The sequence below is a fragment of the Mus caroli genome, unplaced genomic scaffold (genome assembly GCF_978045245.1).
Source record: "Mus caroli unplaced genomic scaffold, Mus_caroli_1 scaffold_7, whole genome shotgun sequence".
NCBI classification, from domain to species: Eukaryota; Metazoa; Chordata; class Mammalia; order Rodentia; family Muridae; genus Mus; species Mus caroli.
This window is the reverse complement of record NW_028227262.1, coordinates 30,183,657-30,211,199: the sequence shown is the minus strand read 5'-3', so window position 1 is coordinate 30,211,199 and position 27,543 is coordinate 30,183,657. Positions and strand designations below refer to the sequence as shown.

Below are 27,543 nucleotides of genomic sequence, written 5' to 3'. Positions count from 1 at the left end.
TTTGTAGAGTGTAGCATTACCATTGACAACTCGAGTTAAGTCATGTAAATATCATTTTTATTAACAGCATTTATATGATTGACATAGAGGTAGCTAAGAAAAACTCTCAGAAATATACTGTTTAATTTCTTCACCAAATGGGTAGTCTGGTAATAATGGCCATACTTATTCATGGTCCAAAATAGTGAAAAGTCTGTGATAATATATGTGTGTGAGAGAGGGGGGGGAGGGGAGAGGGAGGGAGAGAGAGAGAGAGAGAGAGAGAGAGAGAGAGAGAGAGAATGTAATAATGTTACTTGAAGCATATACTGACCAGGCTATCGAGACTGGTAGTATTTAGAACTGGATAGTTCTGAGGTAATTAAAATGCTCAGTAAACTATCTTTGGCTTCTTTACTATAGAGGCAATTTGACAATGATGGACAGAGCCATTTATTTATTTTAGGAAATACAAAGAGGGGCAGTTTATATTTTAAATCTACCACATACTTTATATATACACAGCTTCTCTGAGAAAATTAATCTCAGACACATGCTTTATCAGTTCCTACAGTATAAATATCCTAAGGGCAAGCTACCAACAGGAGAGGAGTGATGGCGTGTGTGTGCGTGCGTGTGTGTGTGTGTGTGTGTGTGTGTGTGTGTGCACGTGCACACGCATGCATGCACACATGGGAGGTACCTAAGGGCAAGCTACCAAAAGGAGAGGAGCGATGACTGTGTGTGTGTGTGTGTGTGTGTGTGTGTGTGTGCACGCATGCGCACATGGGAGGTAACTGAAGGAGATATGCAGTAGTGAACCACTTTACAGCACTCTCATCATGGAGACCGATGGTACACAGCCAAGACACCAGTGAGATACAGCAAAGTGTTAGGAATGACGAGTGCTGTTTATTTCCTTTGCTCTCAGTATAATTGAGCTGCAATTTCATGTAATATTAGACAATTGAGCCACAAAAATCCTGACATTTTAACAATCATCAGCACTTTTAAATGGTATGAGCTGCCTTTGTGACAACACCATCTGTGTACAGGTCCATGCATACAGGTATATTTACATATTCATACATCTAGATCACATTCACAAATATGTTCAGAAGCGTACATAATCCTATCAACCTATAAAAACGCTGGTGGTATTTAGTGTGGAAAGTATTCCATAACAGTTGTTAAACTAAGGGCTCATCTTCTTCCTCACATCCTTTCTGAGTTCCAATAAATCATAAATCAAGGGTTTCCTAGACTTCTGTTACATTAACATACTCACACAAGGTCTATAAACACCGGCTGTCTTTACATGTATGGTCAATGCTGTAGACGCTCATTTTTAAGTTTCATACTTTCCTATGAATACAAGTAAAATTAATATTAACCATTATATTTAAAAGACAGTTTTGAAACACATTTGGAAGACATTATACAATTTAATTTCTAAGTTTATTACCATATTATTTATATGAATAATTTCCCTTCAATACAATCTTTCAAATGAAAGTTTTTCTTTTCTTGAAAGCTTTCATGCATTCCAACACAATGGCATTTTCTAGTACTCTGTGGTATTCTTTGGCAGGCTCTAAGCTCATTTTTAAAACTACAATTGACTTGACAGGCATGCAAAAGCTAAACACTCAGGATGCTAAAAGAGCTTTCACCCTCGCGTGGATTCTCAGATGCTTGGTGAGTACTGACCTCTGACTGAAGGTCTTCCCACACACGTGACACTCGTAGGGTTTCTCCCCTGTGTGAGTTCTCTGGTGTTTGGTGAGCGCTGATTTCTCACAGAAGGTTTTCCCACACTCGTTGCACTTGTAGGGTTTCTCCCCTGTATGAGTTCTCTGATGGACAATCAGGTTTGACTTCACACAAAACGACTTCCCGCACTCACTGCATATGAACGGTTTCTCTCCTGTATGCGTTCTCTGATGGACAGTTAGGGCTGACCGGTGGCAGAAGGATTTCCTACATGCGTTGCATTCATAGGGTTTCTCCCCAGTGTGTGTCCTTTGATGCTCAGTAAGGTTTGACTTGACACAGAACGTCTTTCCGCATTGCTTACACTCATAGGGTTTCTCTCCCGTGTGTGTCCGCTGATGGTTGGTAAGGTGTGGCTTCTGGCAGAAGGCTTTCCCACATTCGGTACACTCATACGGTTTCTCTCCGGTGTGTGTTCTCTGATGCTGGGTAAGGTTCGATTTCTCCCAAAACATTTTACCACATTCACCACATTCAAACGTTTTTTCTCCCACGTGAGGTCTTCGAGACTGGGTGGGATGTGATTTTTTGCGGAAAATTTTCCTGTTTTCATGGTATTCATAGGGTTTTCCCCCCATCTGTATTATCTGCTGTTTGAAGAGAGCTGGCTTTGCCCAGGTTCTGTTACTCACTTTATACTCTTGGGCGATCTTTCTTGTGTAAGCCTCCTGATGGACGATGAAAGCTGAACCGTCACAGAAGAGTTTCTCATATTCGTTACGCTCATAAGGACTGCTTCCTGAGAGCGCTGTGTGATGTCCGAACTGCAAATCCACATAGAAGGACTTTCTACAAATACTGCACTCATGAAGTTCCGTATGCAAACGTGTTTTCTGAGATACACTGAGCTTCAAACTGTCAACGAAAGTTCTTCCACATTCAGTGTGCTTATAGAGAGTCTCCCCTAGCTGAGAGTTCTGACTTGTACAAAGGGTCACTTCCTCACAGAAGCCTTGTCCTGTTTCGTTATACTCAAAAGGCTGATGAGAAACTGGCCGAGTGAGATCCCGGCACAGACGGACGCCACCCCTTTCCCCATCATAGTCACATGACTTTATTCCTACAGGAATCTTCTCATGCCTACTGTCAGGGAGTGGTTTCTTATGTGTATTAAACTCGTTAAGCTTCTTTCTGGAATAGTTCTTTTTGCTAATAATTACAGCTGAAACATTCTTTAAATTCATTTCACATGAGTCACATACTTTGAGCAGAAAACTGCTTGAAGATACAGAGTCAATGTCTGGACTGGGAGTTTTTCTTGTGTTTCCTCCACCCTCTAGATTTGTGATCTTGTTGGTGAATATGAGTGGCCAAAAATGTCCATCTTGATTTTCCGGGTTGTTCTCTAATAGGTCGTTCACTTTCCATTTCCTTTCTATAAATGAGAAAAAGAATTATCACACCTTATGAGTCTTAATACTTGTCCTTTTTTTTTTTTTTTTTTTAAAAAAAAGGCTTTTATTATGGGGGAGGAAGCACACACCAGGCACACAGAGAAAAAGGACCTCTGCAAAGCAGGGGAGGGACTCAGGAAGCTAACATGCCTTAGCACATGTCTAGTAGGTATGAATTTTTACAGAAATTCTTTATAGTTCTTTTGTTTTAGATTCCTTTTCCTGATACAAACTGAATCCGGAATGTTCCCTTTACCACCCTAGTTGGAAGAGAAACCACAAGCGTGGAGATATAGTGGAAGCAGCTGTGCATAGGGAACTGGTTATGTTTAAAACACTATAAACTTCAAAACGCAACACAAAAATACAAAATGAAATTCACTTCAGGGCTGGTGAGATGGCTCAGTGGGTAAGAGCACCCGACTGCTCTTCCAAAGGTCCAGAGTTCAAATCCCAGCAACCACATGGTGGCTAACAACCATCCGTAACGAGATCTGACGCCCTCTTCTGGAGTGTCTGAAGACAGCTACAGTGTACTTACATATAATAAATAAATCTTTAAAAAAAAAAAAAAAAAGAAATTCACTTCATAGGAAATTCATTTACTGATCCAGAAGTCACAATATTCAAATGATGAGTGAGCCCAGCAAATAATGAAAACCGGCAAAGTGGCAGCGAAGATCAGTAAACGAGGGGTGCATTGGGTGGGGAACAAGACACAGTGGAAGAGCCTGACACCGTGCATGGAGCTCTGAAAGAGGTCCCCATCATACCCTGGCTTTTCTACACTACACATGATGAACTACTTAAGAGTTCTAGACACTCCCACTTCTTCAGGTTTGAAAGAACAGTCCAAGAGCCTGGGATCTAGAGGGCTTCTGCCTTTTCTCTTCTTTTTAAAGATTTGTTTATTTGTATTTATTTTATGTGCATTGGTGTTAAGTCTGCATGGATATCTGTGTGAGGGTGTCAGAGTCCCTGGAATTGGAGTTACGGACAAGTTTTGAGCATGGCTGGGTGCTGGGCATTGAACCTGGGTCTTCTGGAAGAGCAGCCAGTGCTCTTAACTGCTGAGCCATCTCTTTAGCAGAGCTGTTATCCAAGGGATAAAAAAATCACAAAGGAGCAGTTGAATCGTTTTGAAAACCCAGGATGTCTGAGAAACGGAAAGGAAGAAGTACATCTGGCAGCATCCAAGCAGGGCTTACCCCCAGCTGTCTTACCCAGTTGTCTTATAGTCTGCTTTCTATGCACCTTTCCTATCCTGGTCACTCCTTAGCCCTCAGGGTACATATTCTCCTATACTAGGTATTTAAGTCTGTCTTTATTTCTAGGTTTTTTTCCCTTTATACATAGGTTTTCTGCTTTAACATGTAACTGTATCTTCTATTCAAGTGTGGGCCCCCTAAGTGTCATATTCTGTATCTGTTACTGAGCCTTTCAATATACTTTATCATAAAACATTGGCTATTCCTTTTTTTTTTTAAAGATTTATTTATTTATTATATGTAAGTACACTGTAGCTGTCTTCAGACACTCCAGAAGAGGGCGCCAGATCTCGTTACGGATGGTTGTGAGCCACCATGTGGTTGCTGGGATTTGAACTCTGGACCTTTGGAAGAGCAGTCGGGTGCTCTTACCCATTGAGCCATCTCACCAGCCCAACATTGGCTATTCTTAACTACTGGTGCTCAATGCAAGAATGTTAATAATCATATGCTTAATTAAAAATTCTATAGCACTCCACTATTACAGAGAACAACAATTAAAGTGTATCAGAGTAAATGTTCACCATGATACATCTGGTAAGTGGAATTACAGAAGTACATGAGGATATGCTAGCTAATGAAAGGTGCTCAAAGAAGACAGAGAGAAGGTGCATAATTCTTAAAGATAAAGGAAGACAAGCCAAGAAAAAGTATCTAAAACAAAGCCAACTGACTTCAGATTTATAGGTAAAAATAAATTACTCCAAAATGTCAAGACAAAAGGAAAGGTGTCTCTGGATTAGAGAGCGATGGAGAAGCCACTGAGATAAGCTGTGGGATGCTGCTCTTGGGTATTTCCAAAAGTCTGATGTAAAAACAGGAATTTCTGAAAGATATTCCAAAGGCAACTGTTGTGGTTTGAATAGGCATGGCCCCTAAAGCCTTATAGAGTTGAGCACTCGATCACCAAGGAGTGGCAGTACTTGAGAGGGATGAAGAAGTGTGGCCTGGTTGGAGTTAAGTGTGTCACTGGAGGTGGGCTCTAAGGTTTTAGAAGCTCAAGCCAGTAGCTCCTCTATCCCTGCTGTCTGCTGATCCAGGTGTAGAACTCTCAGCTACCTCTCCAGCCCCGTGTCTGCCTGTGTGCCAGCATGCTACCAACCATGATGATAATGGACCAAACCTCTGAACTGTAAGCCAGACCCAATTAAGAGTGGCTGTGGTCATGGTGTCTCTTTATAGTAATAGAAGGCTAAGACAGTGACCTATCTTACCCAGTGACACAGATTACTTTCCCTTGCTAGTGAATTCACTACTGTACCTGGGTGGCATCGGAATCCATTTTCTGGTATCCAGGGATCTTCTCCTTGCTCTATCTTGAAGATTACATCTGGCTTAGTAACACAATGCCCTGTTAAGACAAAATAACACAGGACAGGTGCTTAATAGCTTAGCTCTGTGAAGTGAAAAAAAAATGAATAGAAAGATACCAAAATGAAAAAGGGCACGCCTCCCCACCTCCCCCCCAAAAAAAGGAAGGGAGGGAGGGAGGGAGGAAGGAAGGAAGGTCGGTCAGTCTGTTCTCAACCTTCTGCACAGAGGTGAGAATACACCACTGCCAGATCAAAAAGCCATCAGTCCTCTCAGACCCTTGAATCTTAAGCCTCAAACTGGAACTGATAAGCATTCCCTCCCAACCTTGGAAACGTATGTGACTGGCAGCCAACTGAGAAAACAAACCCCTTACCTACTGAGACAAAGTTGCTATAATTCTCCAGGATCACATCTCTGTAAAGCACCTTCTGGGCAGGGTCCAGCAAATACCACTCTTCCTTGGTGAAATCCACGCATACATCCTTGAATGACACTTGCTCCTGGAACAAAATATCCTTTTTCTGTATAAAGTCATTAGGACTGAGCAATATCGAGAAGACTTAGCAGAACGAGTTTCTTTGGAGTTACTGAAAAATAATGAAAGGACAACCCCTCCCTTTTTTTTGCTACACTGTGTAGAATAAAATAAAATATCTTGTACAAATTGAGGTTCTGTTAAAGGTCCGGGAGTGTTTTAGTTGCGAATAGTGCTGAGGCTGACAAAACCACAGTTCCTATTCTCAAAAGTGCTATCACCTGCTCAGGACAGTTATATATACATTTAATAAATGAACGTTTCAAGCCTGGCAGTAGACTTTACTTTTTATTAGGAAGTACACTTGAAATGGTTAAATAAATGATGATACTGATAAACAAGAGACAGGCTCCCACTAGAAAAGCCTGTGACTGACTGAAGTGCCTACCCTGTGGTCTAACATCTGCAGAATAGGATGAGCCCTCTCTGCTCAGGGAGAATCTTCCCTGGAGAGTTGTCATTTTTTTTTAAAGCACAGTGGTTTTATTAAACAGAGCACATGGTTTCATAGGATGTGAACCAATAATGAACAAAAAATAAAGTAAGCAATGTAAGCAGACGCATGTATGACCTGGTTATTGAAATGATTAGGTATGAACTTCAAAATACATTGTAGCCAATAATAGCCAAAATAAATTGTAGTTCAATAAAACAGGAAATTCAGAAAAAAAATAATGAAAGGATGGGAAAATTGAACAGAGGGGTGTGATGTGTATTACAGGAAAAGGTTAAGATAGCAGACCAAAGGCTATTCTCCTGTCTCCTACTTCTTTTTCTGGGTCTCTTTTCCCACTCACACAAATGATTACACAACAGTATACAAACCACTATTATTTGTACCCCCAAATTCTCTAAAGCTGGTACTTAAGACCTGATGATCTTAACAATGGCAGGTGACTCTATTTTCCACAGTGTATATGTGTATATGTGTGTGTGTATGTGTGTGTGTGTGTGTGTGCGCGCGCGCGCGCGCGCGCGGGCGGGTGGGGGTGGGGGGTAATCCTAAGAAGACTTCCCTATGTTGTTTTCATTTTCATTCAATTCTGGGATTTTCTTTCTTTTCTTTTCTTTTCTTAATTTCTTCCTTGACTATGTTATCATCATAAAGTAGTGTGTTCAGTCTCTGAGCGTGTGTGCTTTCCTTACTCCCTGTCCTCATTAGTTACTATTGCTGTGATAAAACATCACGGTCAAAAGCAAGTTGGCGTACAGTTTCAAACCACAGTCCACCACTGAGGGCAGATAAAAGACAGAAACTCTAGCAGAGCTGAAACCTAGAGGCAGGAGCCGATGCAGAGGCCATGGAGGGGTGTTGCTTACTGGCTTTCCTCTCCATAAAGTGCTGTCCCAGCTTTCTTACAGAACCCAGGACCACCAGGGACGGCACAATCCACGATAGGCTGGGCCCACACCATCAATTATTAATTAAGAAAATTGCATACAGCCATACTTGTGGAATCATTTTCTCAACTGAAGGTCCCTTCTTTCAGGTGACTCTAGATTGTTTCAAATTGACATAAAACTGGACAGCAGCTTCCATTACTGTTGATATCTAGCCCACTTTGCTGTATTCAGACACTATGCAGGTTTTTATTTTCAATTTTCCTATATTTGTTAAATCTTGCTTTGTGTTGTAATATGTGGCTGGCTTTGGAAAGAATTATATGTTCTGCTGAGAAGGAAATGTATTTAGTGTCTTGGGAGAACTGTTTTATAGGTCCCTGATAGGTGCATTTGACACATTATTTAACTCTAAGTTTGTTTCGCTTTTGTCCAGTTCATCCATCTACTGGCTAAGAGTTGCGTTTTGAAGTCACCCGTTATTTCTGTATTTGGGCTTACCTGTGGTGCTAGTTATAATATTTCTTTTATGAAATCGGGTCTACTTGTGTTGGTTTGTATGTGTTTAGAATGACAGAGTCTTGCGAGTGGATTGTTTCTCTGGTGGGGATGAAGGAACTCTTCTAACTAGATCTGAAGTTTAATTTGTTGGATATTAGAGCACCTGTGCTGCCTATTTCTTGATTCTGTCTGCTAGGAACACTATGATCGTCCTTTCACTCTAAGGTAAAATCTATTGTTGATGGTGAGGTATGTTTCTTGGAGGTAGCAAAAATATCAGTCCTGTTTTTAAACCAAACTGCAAGTCTGTGTCTCTTGTTTGGAGAATTGAGACCATCAAGAGTGTTGTCTTAGTCAGGGTTTCTATTCCTGCACAAACATTATGACCAAGAAGCAGTTAGGGAGGAAAGGGTTTATTCAGCTTACACTTCCACACTGCTGTTCATCACCAAAGGAAGTCAGGACTGGAACTCAAGCAGGTCAGGAAGCAGGAGCTGATGCAGAGGCCATGGAGAGATGTTCTTTACTGGCTTGCCTCCCCTGGCTTGCTCAGCCTGCCCTCTTATAGAACCAAGACTACCAGCCCAGAGATGGTCCCACCCACAAGGGGCCTTTCCCCCTTGATCACTAATTGAGAAAATGCCTTACAGTTGGATTTCATGGAGGCAGTTCCTCAACTGAAGCTCCTTTCTCTGTGATAACTCCAGCTGTGTCAAGTTGACATAAAACTAGCCAGTACAAGAGTTATTTCTGAACAATGTGTATTCATGTCTGCCATGTTGTTGGAGGATTTTAAGACCTCTTTTCTTCTTTTATTTTTTCTTGTTTTCCTTTTGTTTTTTATTAAACTAACAAAATTTATTTTAAAATATACAATTCAGTACTGACATTTTAAAGTCATCAAAATAATTTATAATAGTTAAATGCCTCTTAGATATACATGATATCTTCTGAAGCTAAAAGTAATTTCCATTCAACCAGTTTTTTAAATCTATTTGTAACATTAAACATGATAGAAGTAGAAAAAATGTCTTATGAAATACTCTATGAGAGGAAATTCTAACAGGTTCCTGATTAGTCAGAAACCGGTTCATCTGCAAGGGAGAATACACAGTGTAATTGTGGCTTCATGGAATGAATAGGGCAGTGTTCCTTCTGTTTCTATTTTGTGGAATAGTTTGAAGAGTATTGGTATTAGGTCTTCTTTGAAGGCCTGATAGAATTCTTCACTAAACCCATCTGGTCCTGGGCTTTTTCTTTTTCTTTTCTTTCTTTCTTTCTTTTTTTTTTTTTTTTTTTTTTTTTGGTTGGGAGACTTTTAATGGCTGCTCCTATTTCTTTCAGGGTTATGGGACTGTTTAGATGGTTTACCTTATTCTGACTTAACGTCAGTATTTGGTATCTGTCTAGAAAATTGTCCATTTCATCCAGATTTTCCAGTTTTGTTGAATATAGGCTTTTGTAGTAGGCTCTGATAATTTTTTTTTAATTTCCTCAGTTTCTGTTGTCATATCTCCCAAGTAGGAACAAAAAGAATTATACAAAGAATGAAAAAAAAAAGGAGTTAATTCTTTGAGAAAATCAGCCAGATAGATAAACCCTTAACCAGACTAAGCAGAGGGCACAGAGACAGTAACCAAATTAACAAACTCAGAAATGAAAAGGTTTTCTTCTTTTTGATCACCTGTTCTGAAGCTGTTCCAGGAGAACTCTTAGGCGCACTCACCCTTGCCTTCAGACTGAAGTAGTCCTCTGGTAGTCTATGTAAAGCTGGCATAGCAGACACATAACGTTTTAATCTGTTATTGTGAGGAGTTATTTTTTTCTTCAATTTTGATAGTTTTTCTGGTTGACTGTTGTTGGCCTTTCAGAACTCCAAACACACCTTTCTAGGCCCTTCTTGCTTTTAAGTCTTTCTTCTGAATAGTCAAGTATTATATTGTGGGCCTGCTTTATAAGTGACTTTTCTCTCCTATAGCTTTTAATATCCTGTTTAATATCCATATTTAATATGAAATTTAATACCCATATTGAAACCATTATTCTGTGGTTTTAATATGTTACAGGGAGTTTCTTTTCTAGTTCTATTTGGAGTTCTGTCTCCTGCGTCTAGATGGCATATTTTTCTGTAATTTTATTGGAAATATTTTATGTCCTATCTGTGGTATTACCTTTTTTTATGCTCATAATCTGAATGTTAGGTCTTCTCATGGTGTCCCAATGCTCTCCCACTTTCTGATCACATTTATTTTTAAATGTATCACTGTCCATGACTGAACGGTCCATGTCCTTTCCCTGTTGTCTACCCTTGATCCTGTTTCCTACAGGATTCACTCTGCTGGTGAGCTTCCCACTTACGTTTTATTTGGTTTATTGAGCTTGTCATTTCCAGGATCATTTTAGATTGGGTTTTCTTCAGCAATTCTATTGTTAAAACTCAGACTGGCTTCCTTATCAGCCATCTTTTTAGTTATGTACTCCTAACATGGAACCATGACCTTACTGACTCGTGTGAACTTAGTCCTTGTTTGAACAGACTTAGCATCATTCTTCTGAACTGTTTGAACAGCCTCCCGAATCATCTTTACGGTATCCCAATACTTTGCCTGTGCTTGAGATTTTTTACATCAACTTGACACAAGCTGGAGTCACGTGAGAGGAAGAAACTTGAGAAAATGCCTGCATAAGATCAGGTCATAGGCAAGCTGGTACTGCACATTATGGATGGTGCCAGCCCTGGGCTGGTGGTGCTGGGTGGTGCTATAAGAAAGCAGACTGAGCAAGCCATAAGGAGCAAGGCAGTAAGCAGCACCTCGCCATGGCCTCTGCCTCAATTCCCTCCTCCAGGTTCCCACTGTGAGTTCCAGCCCTGGATTCCTTTGATGATAACGGACTGTGGTGCAGAAGTGTGAGAGAAATAAATCCTTTCCCGCTCAAGTTGCTTCTGGCCATGGTGTTTTCATCACAGCTATAGAAACCCTAAGACAGCACCTGCCTTTATGTTGGTTTGGATTCTATGCTGGCATCTGTGAATCTGGTTTGTGGGTTGGTTGAATTTTTTTTTTTTTCTTTTTAAACTTAAGTCAGTTACTTTCTTTCAGCAGTGGTGTTTCCAGTGTTCAGCAGAGATAAGTCCTAGCAGGGTAGAAATGCCACCATCCTTTGTAGGGTTGGTCTTTAGGGTGAAGGTCTAGCTCAAATCTTCCTCTGAGGGTTGGGAATTGCCCTGTGCCAGCTCGGGCCCCCAGCATGGATCTGTGGCTTTGGAAGGGAGCTGTGGAACTCTCCATGTCTGTGGTTCTTAACCAGAGTCAACTCTGGCCCCTCCTTGAGTCTGAAGCTTCTTCACTTGAAGTCGCTCGCTGGGAGAAACGTGGAACTTGGAACATGCCTGTAGGCAAAGGTAACCCACCCTAGTTCCAAAGTCTCCCTGAAGGCCCTGAGAGATATGGAAGTGGGCAAGCATCAAGGCAGTGCAGGACCCGCCCACTCAGCACCTATCGCTTCCGTTGGCGCTTCTGGGAGGTGTGGGACTTCCTGACCACTTGTGAGTGGGACCTGGCGTCAAATCTGATCACTATCCCAGATCTGCACCTTCTCCTGAATCTCTGGACCACCCTGAGCACCAAGAGTCCTTAACCCTGGTTCCGGACTGATCCACACCCTGCAGCTACTAGGAGAAAATCTTTTCTTATCCATCTGACAGAGAATTAGCATCTGGAATATACAAGGAACTGAAAACTAAACATCGAGAAAAGAAATCACCCAGTTAAAAGATGGGTGTGGAACTGAACAGAGCTCACAAAAGAATGTGAATGGCTAATTCTCAGTCACAGGGAAATGAAGATGCCACTGTACCCCAGTCAGAATGGTGATTATCAAGAATACAAAGATAAATGCCGGCTTGGGTTTAGGGAAAGGGGAGCCCTTATACACCCTGTGAGCAGAGTGTACACTAAGCCAGCCACTTTGGATATGTCTGGTAATTCGGGGTTGAGGGGGGGATCTTAAAAGTAGAACTCCATTGACCCAGCTATACCACTTGTAAACACACACCAAGGGGATCCTAAATCCTCCTGCAGAGATATATACACATTCTGGGTTCACTTTTGTTCTTTCTACTCACAACAGGGAACAGGCAGGACCCATTGAAATGACCACCAGCTGATGAACAGACAAGTGAAAATATGGCAATACTCACAATGGAGTTTTATTCAGCTATGAATAAAAATAAAATCATGTCATTTGTAGAAAAATTGGTGAAACCAAAAAATATTACACTGTGTGAGGTAAGCCAGGTCCACAGTGTCAAAACTCAAATGCTCTCTTTCTTGTGTGGATCAAAGCTTCAGATTCGTGTATGTGTATCCTTAACTTGATATGTTCATAGACTCAGAAGTAAGGAAGGGGCTTTGTTAAAAGGGGAGAACATCCAGGAGGGCAGGGATGGTAGAACGCATATGAAATGGAAGAAGGAAATACTGGGGATGGGAGATTTAAACAGGAACAGGGCACTGGAGAGAAGAAGAGGTGACAGAGGAGCACTGACCAAAACTGAAGATGTATGGAAAAGCCACCCTGAAAATCCTACTTTATAAGCGAATTTTTATCTCTGTCATCTGTCTTTCTGCATTATTAGCACAGGTGTCCTATGCCTCCCAAATGGAGCCTGGAAGACAATTCTGTGAATTTAGTTCTCTTTCCACCTTTGCACGGGTCCTAGTATCAAATCCAGGTCATCAGACTGTCACTGTAGGCAGCAATCCCTGTTACCCACGAGTCACCTGCCAGCCCCACGATAAGCCAATCTAAACAACATAATTTTTAAAAGTGTCTGAACCATGCATGGGAGGGCAATGCCCAAAAGCCATGGGTTTTTTTATTTTTATTTTTTTATTTTTGGTTTTTTTGAGACAGGGTTTCTCTGTATAGCCCTGGCTGTCCTGGAACTCACTTTGTAGACCAGGCTAGCCTCGAACTCAGAAATCCACCTGCCTCTGCCTCTCGAGTGCTGGGATTAAAGAAGTCATGGGTTTTAACATTGAAATCCCAATGCCATGTGTTAGATGCAACTTCCTAGGAGTTGTTGCCCTGAAGAGCCCGAGCAGTTACCCCAAGCTATACAGATCAAGTCATTGGTTGTCCCACAGTACTGGATGATAAGTCCTGATGGATGAATACATCATACGCCTTGCTTTCAGAACACAGAATCCACACTGCAATGATAGACTCCCTCCCCTCTGGCTAACATTTATAGGACTAGAACTTTCTATGCAGGTAACTAGGGGAAAAAGTCAGCTGTCATCCTCCCCAGCTTCGGACATTGCGTGCTCCAACACTAGCTTGCTAGGTAAGCTCTGCCTCGCCAGAGGCTCGCCAGCTTTAGGGGGATGAGCTGAGGTGGAGCACGGAGCTGGACAAAGGCCACAAGACTGATCTTTCCTTGTAACTCTAACTGTGCTGGGGGCTAGAAGCTGATGGCTGCTGAAAACTTTACACTTTCTCGTTTATTCTGTGGCTGAAAACTGCTGGGTTTTGGCAATTAACACATGTTTTTGTTTTGTTTTGTTTTGTTTTGTTTTGTTTTTTTCCAACAGGGAAGTAGGTAAAAGAGTTCTTGCTAGAGCTCCTTTCTTTGCAAGCCAGCCAGGAGCCTCTAGCTGGGCAGGCAGAGGGCTCAGGGCTCATTAACCCTTTGTGAACCAGGGAGGAAAGAAATTACTCACACAGACAAGACACACATGTGATGGAGCAGAGCGTGGCTACACACTATTTTTTATCGCTCAGTTCTCAATATAAGAATTACCTCATAAATAAAATGTTGCAAAGAAAGGAAAAGAATTAAAGTCCTTTGTGCAGGCAAATATGCACAAGTGCGCGCACACACACACACACACATTCTCATCAGGCCTGAACACCTGTTTCATCTACTCCACAAGTGTTCATGCATACCTACCCACAGACAAACAGACATATACATATATACATTCGGTGGATGGGGCTGAGGCCCAAATGCCATACACATACATTTGGATGGCTGCATGGGCAGAGCCAGCCAAGTCACAGCCTTATTTCTATTCTCTGGCCTTTTTATAGACAAATGTTCTTAGAAGGTTACCTCATAGATAAAATGTCACACAAAGGAAGTTACAGGAGGATATTGATATTAAATTGAAAGTGATTTTTCATTCTATATGCTCATTATAAGTTCAAAGCAACAGTTTCATGCGGCCTTGCTTCATCACAGTGCACACCTGCAGCTTCATCCCTGGATCTGACCTAGAATGACTGTTTTCCCTTGAACACAAATCTGTCCCAAGCCCGTTTCTCTTCTTAGTGGAATTGCAAAACCTCACTGAATTCCTTATTATGCAGCCTTTTCTTACTATTTTATGAGGAGGGGGCACATTCTATTCTTGATTCTAACTTTATTATTTCTTTCTCACAAAACAACTAAAATCATTTCTTAAAACTTTCTTCCCAAAATTATTTGAATCAAATCAGGAATTCTATAAAGTCATTAATTCATCTAAATGGTATTAACTCATGAACGGTTCATCTTTATGTTGTTCTGCAGGAAATTTTCTCAATAGAGTGGGCTAATGCCAAGGACTCGTTATGCTATGTAACAGAGACAGGAAAGGCACATAAGCAGCAAGAAGCAATCCTGAGGTGAAGTCTCTTGGGACCTTGCCTCTCAGAGCTCACCCATCTTAGACCATGCAAAAAGGTGGGCCACCTCCAGAACGTCACCTGCTAGCCTTAGCTTCTCCTAGATGGCTCCTGGCACTGCCAACTGGTACCATACTGACACAATGTTACAGGGGTGCCAACCCCAGAGCAGGCAGTTGATCAGCACTGTGGACCTGGCCAAAGCGTCATGGCCAGGAAAGTCACACACACTAGGAGCCAACCTCCTGTCTTTATTGTGGTCAAAGAACATGTTGTCAATGTATTGACTTAAATACTTGTTCTTTAAAAAATACTTATGTTTGAACCCACAGGCTAGTTTGGTCTTCAATCTTGGTCAAGCTTCTCTCGCAGTTTCTCTTTGTAGTGAACAGCACTTAGTGCAGAGAGCTGCCAAGGAACTGAGGACAAGAGACCGTTGAGTACTTCGCCTGAAACAGGACATCAATCACTTCCTCTAAGGCAGTGGCTCCCAACCTGCCTTAGCTGCGACACTTCATTACATCTCCTCACACTGGTGAACTCCAGCCATTAAATTATTTCAATGATACTTCATAATCGTAATTTTGCTACTGTTATCAATAGAAAAGGAAATAGCTGATATGCGGGCTATCTGATATGTGACCCCCCCCAGGGGGGTCATGACCCACAGGCTAAGAACTGCTGCTCTAAGGCTCAGTGAACACCATAAAAGAGGAAGCTGAAAGGATGCGAGAGCTGAGGAGTGGGCAGGAGCGCTGTGAGATGCTGTGTTATAAGCAGGCCATAGTCATGGCACTCATGACTTCACAGCAGCTGTGGCTGCCTGCTAGGGCCTGCACAAGACTGAACTCATGAATGGACATTCACAGGCAGTGCAGGAGAGGCTCTTGGGCAGGGGAGCTCCTGGCAGTTGAGGGGTTCTTGGAAGAGGAGATCATCATCTGCCGCGACGCACCCACTTCTTCATTCTCCACATAGCTCCACACCCATGCCAAAATGGCGGCCCTGGCTAAACACAACACAACACAAGATCCCAACACAAAAATGAAACAACAAAGACATAAAGTTAAACAGGGACTTGGTAGGAGGAGGAAGGGACAGTAGGATGAGGACACGAGAGCACAGGGGTAGAAGTGTCCATTAAGTTATTTAAGATAGTCCACAGTTTCTTAATGCACTGCAACGTCAAAGGAAAACAAGGACATTCCAAACTCACAATCAGTAGATGGAACAAAATGATAGGATGAAGGCAGAAATGAGAAACAATAGAAATTAAAGTAAGACTGCAAAAAAAAAAAAAAAAAAAATCAATGAAACCAAAGAGGCTCACCCAAACGATTAAAGTTAGAGATGAAAAGGACAACAGTCAGGAGTGAAATGCAGACGGTTATTACAGCATAATCTGAAAATCTATATTCCAATAACCTGGATCATGTACAAGAAATGAGAACATTTCCAGAGACTTTTGGTCTATAAAAATTAAGCAAATAGAACAGGCTCAACTTAAATGGACACACAATAAGCAGTACGACTGAAGCAGTAATAGTCTCCCACAAAGAAAAACTCAGACCCAAACTGATTTTTTTTTTTTTTTTTTTTTTGGTTTTTCTGAGACAGAGTTTCTCTGTGTAGCCCTGGCTGTCCTGAAACTCACTCTGTAGAGCAGGCTGGCCTCGAACTCAGAAATCCACCTGCCTCTGCCTTCCAAGTGCTGGGATTAAAGGTGTGCGCCACCACCACCTGGCCTCCAAACTGATTTTTTACTGCAGAATTCTACCAGATCATTAAGGAAAACTAACACCAGTGTTCCTCAAACCATTCCATACATAGAAAGAGAAGAAGAAACTCCAAACTCCCAAAGGCAACATTATTCTAATAACAAAAACAGGTAAAGACACGACAGAAAAGAAAATGATAGGCTATCCTACATAGCAGAACAAGAACTGTCCCACTAGGCCTAGTGTGAGCATATGAGAACTCAAAGCCTGACTCCACAGTGACATACTTCTCTGATAAGGCCACACCCCCTAATAGTGCTACCTATTGAGTAAGCGTTCAAACACTTGAGTTCTGGGGGCCATACTTATTCAAACCACCACAGGGACTCACACCAGGGAGTGAGAGATCTATACACAAGAGAACCTTGAAAACACAAGAGAGAGAATGTAAGACAGCAGAAGACCTCCCATGCCTCTGGATAAACACAGTCACCACAGCAAAAGTGACTCTACTACCAAAACTAATCTAGAAAGTGAGTGAAATGCCCATGGAAATTCAAATGGCATTCTTTGAAGAAACAGAAAAAAAGAATCTAAATTCATATGGAAGCTTCAAAGAGCCATGACAGTCAAAGAAATCGTGCACAAAGGGGCACTGCTGGAGCTATCACAAGTTCTGATTTCCAGTCCTCTCCAGAGCCATAGTAACAAAACCCCACGGTACTGATACAATGGAACAGAACAGCAGACCAAGAATCAAAAGGAAAAAAAGCAGATAAAAAACTTTCTGCTTTCATAAAAATAAAACCACATGGCGTTCTATAGTTATGAGATTTCTGACAGTGATGCCAAAACCACACCCTTAGCAAAAGCCAACCTCTTTAACAAATGCCACTCGGGAAAACTGAACATTCACAGGTAGAAGTACATTGCTTCCTACATCTTACTCTACAAAAACTAATTCAAAAATAGACCAAAGATCTTAATACCAAGAACTAAAACATAGCATTTCACAGAATTAGAACACTCATCCATAGCAGAGGGAAAAACGAGCAAAGATAGCATACAGAATGAGAAAAAAAATCTTTACTAGATAATATACGACAAAGGATTTATACACAGAAAATAAAAGAACTCAAAAACACAAAAACCCAAACAATCAACAAACACATGAAAATAAATTAATTTTAAATATACAACTAAAAAGAGACCTAACACTGACTCAGCTATACCACTTCTGAGTATAGACTGAAAGAGCTATGTTGTTAGATCTTTTTCCAACTTGACACAAGACAGGGTCACTTAGAAAAAGGGAATCTCAGCTGAGAAAATGACCCCAGCAGACTGGCCCAATTAGAGATTCATGTAGGAGGGTGCAGTCTGCTGTGGGCTGGCTGGGCCACCCCTGGGCAGGTAGTTCTGGATGTAACAGAAAGCAGGCTGAGCAAGCCATGGAGATGAAGAGAGTGAACAGCGTTCTCCACAGTCTCGGCTTTAGTTCTGCATGCACGCTCCTGGGCGAGTTTGAGTTCCTGCCTTGATTTCCTTCAACGATGGACTACAACTGGAACCTGCAAACAAATCAACCCTCTCCTCCCCAGACTGCTTTTGGCCATGGTCTTTATGACAACAACTCATACATGCTCTAGGTCAGGAGACCACAGAAATATTCTCACCTTCATGTTTACCACAGCTCTACCCAAAACAGCCAAGTCACAGTGTACCATCTAGGCGTTCATCGACAGATGAATACATGAAGAAAAGGCACATGCACAGTGAGATTTTCTTCATCCTTAAAGAGGATGAGGTTATGTTGTTTGCTGAAAATGGACGAAGCATCTTATCACCATAATAATCCAGGCTCAGAAAATACCACGTTTAGATAATGCCTTTTGTTCCTTTGAGAGTAACTTTAATTAGATGTACTCAGCGCAATGCACACAGTCCACTGGATACTGACACTTTTATATGTGGGCCTTGAAATCAGAGGATCGACTGGGAATGGAAAGTGATTAGGAGAGAGGCTGGGAGAATGGAGAGGAAGCTACGGGATGAACATGTTCAGAGTACACTGTGAATGTCAATGGCCTTTATGAAATTCAGCACAACATACAGGCAGTATCCAGCAACAAACGTGTTAAACAATAAAAGAAGATATTTGAAAGGGCTGTTGATGCTGTAATGACACTGTTGCCTAGCATGTATGAGTAAGGCCTTGGCTTCTGTTCCCAGAACCAAGATGGAAAAGACCCAAGGGATCAAGTAACACTAAGTGGTTGAGATGCTGAAAGCTGTTAACAGACTCCTGTGACCGAAGACACAAGAACTGGTGTGTTAAAGCCTAGTGGGTGTGGTTTGAGACTCGTGAGAGTGGAAGGGTGAGTGACTTATGCTCCTGCCCCTAGGGATTGTGCAGAAATCACTAGGGATGCCTTGTGCCTTTAGTAGACGACAAGAAAAAATATATATATAATGTAAATACACCTAAGAAGAATAGATGGCAGGAAATAAACTCAGGGCTGAAATCAACAAAGTAGAAACAAAGAGAACTATACAGAGAATCAACAAAACAAGGAGCTGGTTCTTTGAGAAAATCAACAAGATAGATAAACCTTTAGCCAGACTACCCAGAGGGCACAGAGACAGTACCCAAATTAACAAAATCATGAAAATGGAGATATAACAACAGAAAGTGAAGAAATTCAAAAGATTATCAGATCCTACTACAAAAGATTATACTAAACAAAACTGGAAAATCTAGATGAAATGAGTGATTTTCTAGACAGATACCAAGTACCAAAGTTAAATCAAGATCAGATAAACCATCTAAACAGTCCATAACCCCTAAGGAAATAGAAGCAGTCATTAAAAGTCTCCCAACCAAAAAATCCCCAGGACCAGATGGCTCCAGTGCAGAATGTTATCAGACCTTCAAAGAAGACCTAATACCAATACTTCTCAAAGTATTTCATAAAATAGAAACAGAATTAACACTATCTAATACATTCAATGAAGTCATAGTTACTCTGATACCTAAACCACACAAAGACCCAACAAAGAAAGAGAACTTCAGACCAATTTCCCTCATGAATAATAATGCAAAAATACTCAATGAAATTCTTGTAAACCGAATCCAAGAACACATCAGAATGATCATTCACTGTGAACAAATAGGCTTCATCTCAGGGATGCAGGGATGGTTCAATATATGGAAATCCAACAATGTAATCCACTATATAAACAAACTCACAGAAAAAAAATACATGATCATCTCATTAGATGCTGAAAAAGCCTTTTGACAAAATACAACACCCCTTCATGCTAAAAGTATTGGAGAGAATAGGAATTCAAGGTCCATATCTAAATATAATAAAAGCAACATACAGCAAGCCAATAGCCAACATCAAACTAAATGGAGAGAAACTTGAAGCAATCCCACTAAAATTAGAGACAAGACAAGGCTGACCATTCTCCCCTATCTATTCAATATAGTACTTGAGGATCTAGTCAGAGCGATTAGGCAGCAAAAAGGAGATCAAAGGGATCCAAATTAGAAAGGAGGAAGTCAAGATATCACTATTTGCAGATGATATGAGAGCATATATAAGTGACCCCCAAAAATCAACGAGAGAACTCCTACAGCTGATAAAAACCTCAGCAAAGTGGCTGAATACAAAATTAACTCAAATCAGTGGCCTTCCTCTACTCAAAGAATAAACAGACTGAGAAAGAAATTAGGAGGACACCCTTCACAATTGTCACAAATAATATAAAATACCTTGGTGTGACATTAACTAAGGAAGTGAAAGATCTGTATGACAAGAACTTCAAGTATCTGAAGAAAGAAATTGAAGAAGACCTCAGAAGATGGAAAGAGCTCCCATGCTCAGGATCAGCAGGATTAACATAGTAAAAATGGCTATCTTACCTAAAGCAATCTACAGATTTAATGCAATCCCCATCAAAATTCCAACTCAGGCTGGCAAGATGGATCTGTGGTTAAGAGTGCCGACTGCTCTTCCGAAGGTCCCGAGTTCAGGTCCCGGCGACCACACGGTGGCTCACAACCATCCTTAACGAAATCTGATGCCCTCTTCTGGAGTATCTGAGGATGGCTACAGTGTACTTATATATAATAAATACATAAATACATAAAAATTTTTAAAAAATTCCAACTCAATTCTTCCCAGAGAGAGAAAGAGCAATTCTCAAATTTATCTGGAATAACAAAAAACCCAGGATATCAAAACCAATTCTTAACAATAAAAGAACCTCTGGTGGAATTACCATGCCTGACCTCAAGCTGTACTACAGAGCAATTGTGATAAAAACTGCATGATACTGGTACAATGACAGACAGATAGATCAATAGAATGCAATTGAAGACCCAGAAATGAACCCACACACCTATGGTGACTTGATCTTTGACAAAGGAGCCAAACCATCCAGTGGAAAAAAGACAGCATTTTCAACAAAAGGTGCTGGTTCAACTGCTGGTCAGCATGTAGAAGAATGCAAATCCATCCATTCTTATCTCCTTGTACAAAGCTCAAGTCCAAGTGGATCAAGGACCTCCACATAAAACCAGATACACTGAAACCAATAGAAGAGGAAGTGGGGAAGAGCCTCAAACACATGCGCACAGGGGAAATTTTCCTGAACAGAACACCAATGGAGTATGCTCTAAGATCAAGAATTGACAAATGGGACCTCATAAAATTGAAAAGCTACCACCAACAGATTGGGAAAGGATCTTTACCTATCCTAAATCAGATAAGGGACTAATATCCAATATATAAAAAGAACTCAAGAAGGTGGACTCCAGTAAATCAAATAACCCCATTAAAAAAATGGGGCTCAGAACTGAACAAAGAATTCTCACCTGAGGAATACCGAATGGCAGAGAAGCACCTGAAAAAATGTTCAACATCCTTAATCATCAGGGAAATGCAACTCAAAACAATCCTGAGATTCCACCTCACACCAGTCAGAATGGCTAAGATAAAAAATTCAGGTGACAGCAGATGCTGGCAAGGATGTGGAGAAAGAGGAACACTCCTTCATTGTTGGTGGGATTGCAAGCTTGTACAACCACTCTGGAAATCAGTTTGGCGGTTCCTCAGAAAATTGGACATAATACTACCAGAGGATCCAGCAATACCTCTCCTGGGCATATATCCAGAAGATGTTCCAACCGGTAAGAAGGACACATGCTCCACTATGTTCATAGCAGCCTTATTTATAATAGCCAGAAGCTGGAAAGAACCCAGATGCCCCTCAACAGAGGAATGGATACAGAAAATGTGGTACATTTACACAATGGAGTACCACTCAGCTATTAAAAGGAATGAATTTATGAAATTCCTAGGCAAATGGATGGACCTGGAGGGCATCATCCTGCGTGAGGTAACACAATCACAAAGGAACTCACACAATATGTACTCACTGATAAGTGGATATTAGCCCAAAAACTTAGGATACCCAAGATATAAGATACAATTTGTTAAACGCATGAAACTCAAGAAGAATGAAGACCAAAGTGTGGACACCGTGCCCCTTCTTAGAATTGGGAACAAAACACCCATGGAAAGAGTTACAGAGATAAAGTTTGGAGCTGTGACGAAAGGATGGACCATCTAAAGACTGCCATATCCAGGGATCCATCCCATAATCAGCTTCCAAACACTGACACCATTGCATACACTAACAAGATTATGCTGAAAGGACCCAGATATAGCTGTCTCTTGTGAGACTATGCCGGGGCCTAGCATACACAGAAGTGGATGCTCACAGTCAACTATTGGATGGATCACAGGGCCCCCAATGGAGGAGCTAGAGAAAGTACCCAAGGAGCTAAAGGGATCTGCAACCCTATAGGTGGAACAACATTATGAACATTATGGAACAACCAGTACCCCAGAGCTCTTGACTCTAGCTGCATATGTATCAAAAGATGGCCTAGTCGGCCATCACTGGAAAGAGAGGCCCATTGGATTTGCAAACTTTATATGCCCCAGTACAGGGGAACGCAAGGGCCAAAAAGTGGGAGTGGGTGGGTAGGGAAGTGGGGGGGGGGGAAGTGTATTGGGGACTTTTTGGATAGCATTGGAAATGTAAATGAGGAAAATACCTAATAAAAAAATAATTCTAAAAAAAAAAAACAAAAAAAAAATTGAAAAGCTTCTGTAAGGCAAAGGACACTGTCAATAGGACAAAGCAGCAACCTACAGATTGGGAAAAGATCTTTACCAACCCTACATTCAATAGAGGTTAATATCCAAAATATACAAAGAACTCAAAAAGTTATTTATACTCCAGAGAACCAAATAACCCTATTAAAAATGGAGTACAGAGCTAAACAAAGAATTCTCAACTAAGAATTCTCAACCACTCTGGAAATCAGTCTGGCGGCTCCTCAAAAAATTGGAAATAGTTCTACCTGAGGACCCAGCTCTACCACACCTAGGCAAATACCCAAAAGAGGCTCCAACATATCACAAGGACACATGTTCCACTATCTATGTTCATAGCAGCCTTATTTATAAATGCCAAAAGATGGAAAAAGTCCAGATGTCCCTCAGAGGAATGGATACAGAAAATGTGGTAAGTTTACACAATGGAGTACTACTCAGCTATTAAAAACAATGATTTCATGAAATTCACAGGCAAATGGATGGAACTTGAAAATATCATCCTGAGTAAGGTCACCCAGTCACAAAAGAACACGCTTGGTATGTACTCACCGATAAGTGGATATTAGTCAAAAACAAGCCCGGAATACTCATGATACAACTCACAGACCATATGAAACCCAAGAAGAAAGAAGATCACACCAAAGTGTGGATGCTACAGTCCTACTCAGTAGGGGGAAGAGAATAATCTCTGTGAAGTAGAGGGAGATGGATCTGGGAGGGAGGGAGGAGGGGGAGGGAAAAGGGGGGGTCAGTTCAGATATGGGAGGAGATGGGGGAGAAGTACAGAGGGTCGGGAATTTGAAAGTAGGTGTGTAGCAGTGAGGGAGGGGATATTGAAATACCACTTACTCAAGGTCCCCCCCAAATCCAAACACTTCACCACACAGTCTACCAGAAAACCTGTGGAAAAACAAGCATTCTCACGCACAGCCAATGAGATTATAAATGGTCACGCCAAGACAGGCAGGCCCACAGAGCTGATTGAGTCCTGGGAATTCATGAACACAATTACATGAATAATACAATACACACTAATGCACACACGCGCGCACACACACACGCACACATAAACAGAGAGAGAGAGAGAGAGAGAGAGAGAGCTGTGAAAAAACAGCAGTTTTGTTTTATTGATTTTCTGAGACAGTGTCTCTCTTTGTAGCCCTGACTGTCCTGGAACTTGCTCTGTGACCAGACTGGCCTTGAACTCTAGAGAAATCCACCTGTGTCTGCCTCCTGAGTGCTGAGATTAAAGGCATGTGCTACCATCGCCCAGCTAGAACAACATTAGTTTCATAAATGTGTAGGTTAGACAGTTGGATATCCAACTGTCATGGGATTGTAACAAAAAGAGGAAAGGAGAGGGGGGGAGAGGGGGAAGGAAGCATGGAGGGGAGAGGGGGGGAAGGGGAGGGGGAGAGAGAACGCAATGACAAGAACATTTGCTGGCTGGCCTGGAAGGCAATTTGGTGGCCTTTTCTAGAACTGATTTGGATGAATGGCAGTGAGGGGATATGGCCTTATTTTTCAGGTTGAATGTAAACGAGAAATGCATAAACATAAGCTGCCCACATGCAAATTTACCTAGACTTTAATGAGCTGGCTGAACATTTAGGAGAGCTACTTTGAGAATACATAGGGCTGCAGATTCTGGCATCTCCTTTAGAGTCCGTTCCGGGAGAGCCAGAGGAGTCTACTCCAGCCTCGGTGTTGGGATATGAACTAGTATCTGGTTTTAACAAGAAAGGATGGTAGACAACAGATCATATTCACCTCCGTGCGACTACCAGAAAACACAGAGAAATTTTTGTCAGCCGATACTCCTGTAACTTTCAAAAGCTTCCACCCAATTCTGGCAACTGGCCCGATGCAAATATTTACAGTGGCTGTAAACTTTTGCCTGATCTACTTTTTCATTGAAAAACAAAACAATCAACAAAATGGGAATAAATAAGCCAAAAAAACTCACCTGGGATTTGTTCATTTTCTGCTCTGAGTGGAGGAGGGAAAGCTGAGGGAGAAGGAAGAATGATGTCAGGAGAGACTTGGCCTGCCCTGCATGCAGCCACAAGCAAGGGGTTACTTCTTCAGGTGTGGCTCTAACGTAAGTTGAGTTTAGATCCTTTGCACTGAATGAATGCAAACGCTTGTTTCCCCTTAGCACCCAACTTACAGGAGAATTAAAAACATGAGACAATCTTTTTAATTCAGCAAATGATAATCTAAAGGAGCAAAGGCTATGGACTTGTCCAGACTGATAATCAAGGAGAATGAGGGAGTGCGGAGACAGGGGTGGGAATCAGGAGGTATTGTTAAATCTAACACCATTAATCCCTTGAAGTCAGGTAAGTCAAGGAAATGAACGGGGCTTTTAAGGCAAGATAAAAATTTCAAAATGTATTTGCTTACATTCCAAGTTGCTTGCTTACAATTCTCAAAACGATCGCTTGATAAGAAACTTGCACCTCAAAGAGGCAAAATATACAGCCATCTGCAGGCCCTGGTTGTGTCACTAAAAACCCGCAAGATGTTGAGATTCTCAGGACCCACCTACACTACTGTCCGATGGAAACATATGGCCATAATAGCAAGCATGTCCCTACATGCCACCTTCACATGAGTCAGAGTCTAAGGGACCGCCCCTCCACAGTCAACCAGGTAGGAGGAATGCATAAGATGCGGAGGTAGGGGCAGTGATAGCAATTCCGGAACTGTGAGCCTTTCACTCCCAATCGTTTTCCAAGAATTAGCATTCCATGTGCAGCCTGTATGCACCCATCTCTCTCAATTCCAGCTCACCTCTCTCCTTAAACTTGTCCCAGACTTTAGGCGAGCACACAGTCTTCCATGGTTTCAGGACACTGTGTCATTTTCACAAAACACATGAGCAAGAACCAAATTCAGAACTGGGATCCCGGGTGTGTGAGGGGGCAGGAGGTTTGGTGGCTAGCTAACCACTTTCCTCTTCCACTCCAAACACTGCGCCCTAGGGACCAGTCCAAAGGCCCCCAGCGAGGGTGGGCTCCCTAGTAGTAGCTTTAAAAAAAAAAAGAAAGAAAGAAAGAAAAGAAAATTGCAGCAAGTATTCGTAATAGTCACACTGTGCACAAAAGGAAACCGAGTCTCGGGTAGGTTATTCTGTCCCAGTAATTCATTCACTCGGGACCTGGCTTACCCGCACGCCCCCCACATCCCAGCATCTGGCCCCAGTAGCCAGAGAACGGATGCGTCACCGCGTCACGCTCGCGCCATGCGTGAGTCAACTCCTCAGGGTTCCGCCCAACCACCCCGCATCTTCCCCGCCTAGTGGGCAAAATGCGCAGGCGTAGCATGAGTTAGAGGCCCTAGATTAGCTCTGCAGAAGTGCGGGACTATCCGGATCCCGCAAGCCCGAGCCATGGAGTCCCAGCGCACCCCGGCGTTTCCCCATACAGCCCTCCACCCCGCTGGTCCCTGGTTGCTGCCAACAGCGACCTGGGTGGCCCGAGCTCCCAGAACCCTCCGCCCTTGATGCTATCTAAGGCTCACCCGCCGCTCCTGCAGTGCACCGCGCCGAAGGCCAGGAGTTGTTTCCCAGGAGGAACGTGAGGCCAAGGATGGACCAGGAGCAGGACTGCAGCTTGCGCATGCGCAGAGGAAGGGGCGGTACGCCCAACTGTGCTCGGAGTGGGGTCTCCACGTCCAGTGTTGGAAGAAGGACTGTTGCCTGGAAAACGGAGTCAGCGCCTGTCTCACTCTGTATTGTAAAATGATGCCGTTGAAGGCGTTAAAGGCGTCTAGAAACCAGGATTACGTTATGTAAGAAGTAAAAGTGTTTGCAGTGTAAACACGACCTTGTCAGATTCATTTCCCAGGATGGGACTTTCTGGTACACCACGACAGTTTTCTGTATCTTTATGCTATCTAGCGCCAGCCTTCTGTCACTACCCTGGGGACTGGGGATCAAATTAGTATATTCTCTACACTCAAGAAGAAGGAAAGGCGTGTTAAAAATTATGTTGGAATGTCAACTGGTGTTGGAATAGTTCAGGAGTTGGTCACTTTGTTGAGATTTCATAGGCGTGGCTTCCCTGTCCTAGCTACAAGACACAATCTCACATCAGACTTCCCTATCCTCTGGCTCTTAAAATCTCTACCAGGTCTTCTGCAGCGTTGCTTGAGCCTTAGGTGGAGGAGTGTTATATCAGTTGGGCTGAGAACTCTTCCCTCAGTTGCTCACTGTATTTTGACAAGGTGTAGCCTTCGGTAATGGTCTCTAACGGCTGTAAAAAGAATGTCTTCGTTAAGGGATGAGAGCTACACTTACCTGTGGGTATAATGATACGTATAGGAAATGTAGTTATGAATTGTACTACTTTGGGACTGTGGCAGTGGTAGGGTTTCCTATAAGATTCATGATCTCACTAGCCTCGTGCTATAGGCCTTGCTTCTCTCCTGGCATCCCAAGATGAAGAGTTTCAGACAACAACCACACGCACACGAGAGAGAGAGAGAGAGAGAGAGAGAGAGAGAATTAGTCTTCCCCAGGGATGAGCCCCATGAGTTGTTGTCCAATACCAAGTGGTCAGTCAGTCCCCAAAGGCATACACCTGCAGGCAACACTGAGGGATGCAGAAGTTTCTATTTGTGTGTGTGTGTGTGTGTGTGTGTGTGTGTGTGTGTGTGTGTGTGTGTGTGTGTAAAAACAGTGGTTAAAGAAAAAAGGCTGTGGAGAAAGGGGAGTTAGATCTAGGGAAGAGGTAGAAGGGAGGACAGGGAAAGGGAAATTATGTAATATTTTAACTAACTAACTAAATTAGTTTGTGAATGTGAAACAAATTTATATAAAATCCTGGAAAGTAATCTAAACTGAAAGAT

General features: G+C 42.1%; 1 protein-coding gene across 4 annotated transcripts; it reads right to left on the bottom strand.

Moving 5' to 3' along the window:
- Znf248 (zinc finger protein 248) lies at nt 1-26,477 on the bottom strand. Of its 4 annotated transcripts, XM_085840094.1 has the most exons (7): nt 26,215-26,299; nt 25,486-25,722; nt 24,656-24,697; nt 6,102-6,228; nt 5,676-5,765; nt 1,690-3,127; nt 1-1,344 (listed from the first exon to the last, which is right to left on the bottom strand). In XM_085840094.1, exons 3-7 carry the CDS (start codon nt 24,668-24,670, stop codon nt 1,335-1,337), a joined length of 1,680 nt encoding a protein of 559 aa, XP_085696220.1. In that variant the 5' UTR covers nt 24,671-24,697; nt 25,486-25,722; nt 26,215-26,299; the 3' UTR covers nt 1-1,334. The 4 variants fall into 4 exon arrangements, with proteins under 4 accessions (XP_085696220.1, XP_085696218.1, XP_085696219.1 ...); XM_085840092.1 differs by having other exon boundaries at nt 1-3,127; XM_085840093.1 differs by lacking the exon at nt 25,486-25,722 and having other exon boundaries at nt 1-3,127; nt 26,215-26,477.
- Nucleotides 26,478-27,543: the final 1,066 nt, after the last annotated feature.

What these genes read in the sequence shown, in the direction of transcription:
- Znf248 (XM_085840093.1), bottom strand. An exon ending in TAGCAACTTTGTCTCAGTAG is followed by an intron (nt 5,766 to 6,101) that starts GTAAGGGGTTTG and finishes TTGTCTTAACAG; the next exon opens with GGCATTGTGTTACTAAGCCA. An exon ending in TGGATTCCGATGCCACCCAG is followed by an intron (nt 3,128 to 5,675) that starts GTACAGTAGTGA and finishes TCTCATTTATAG; the next exon opens with AAAGGAAATGGAAAGTGAAC.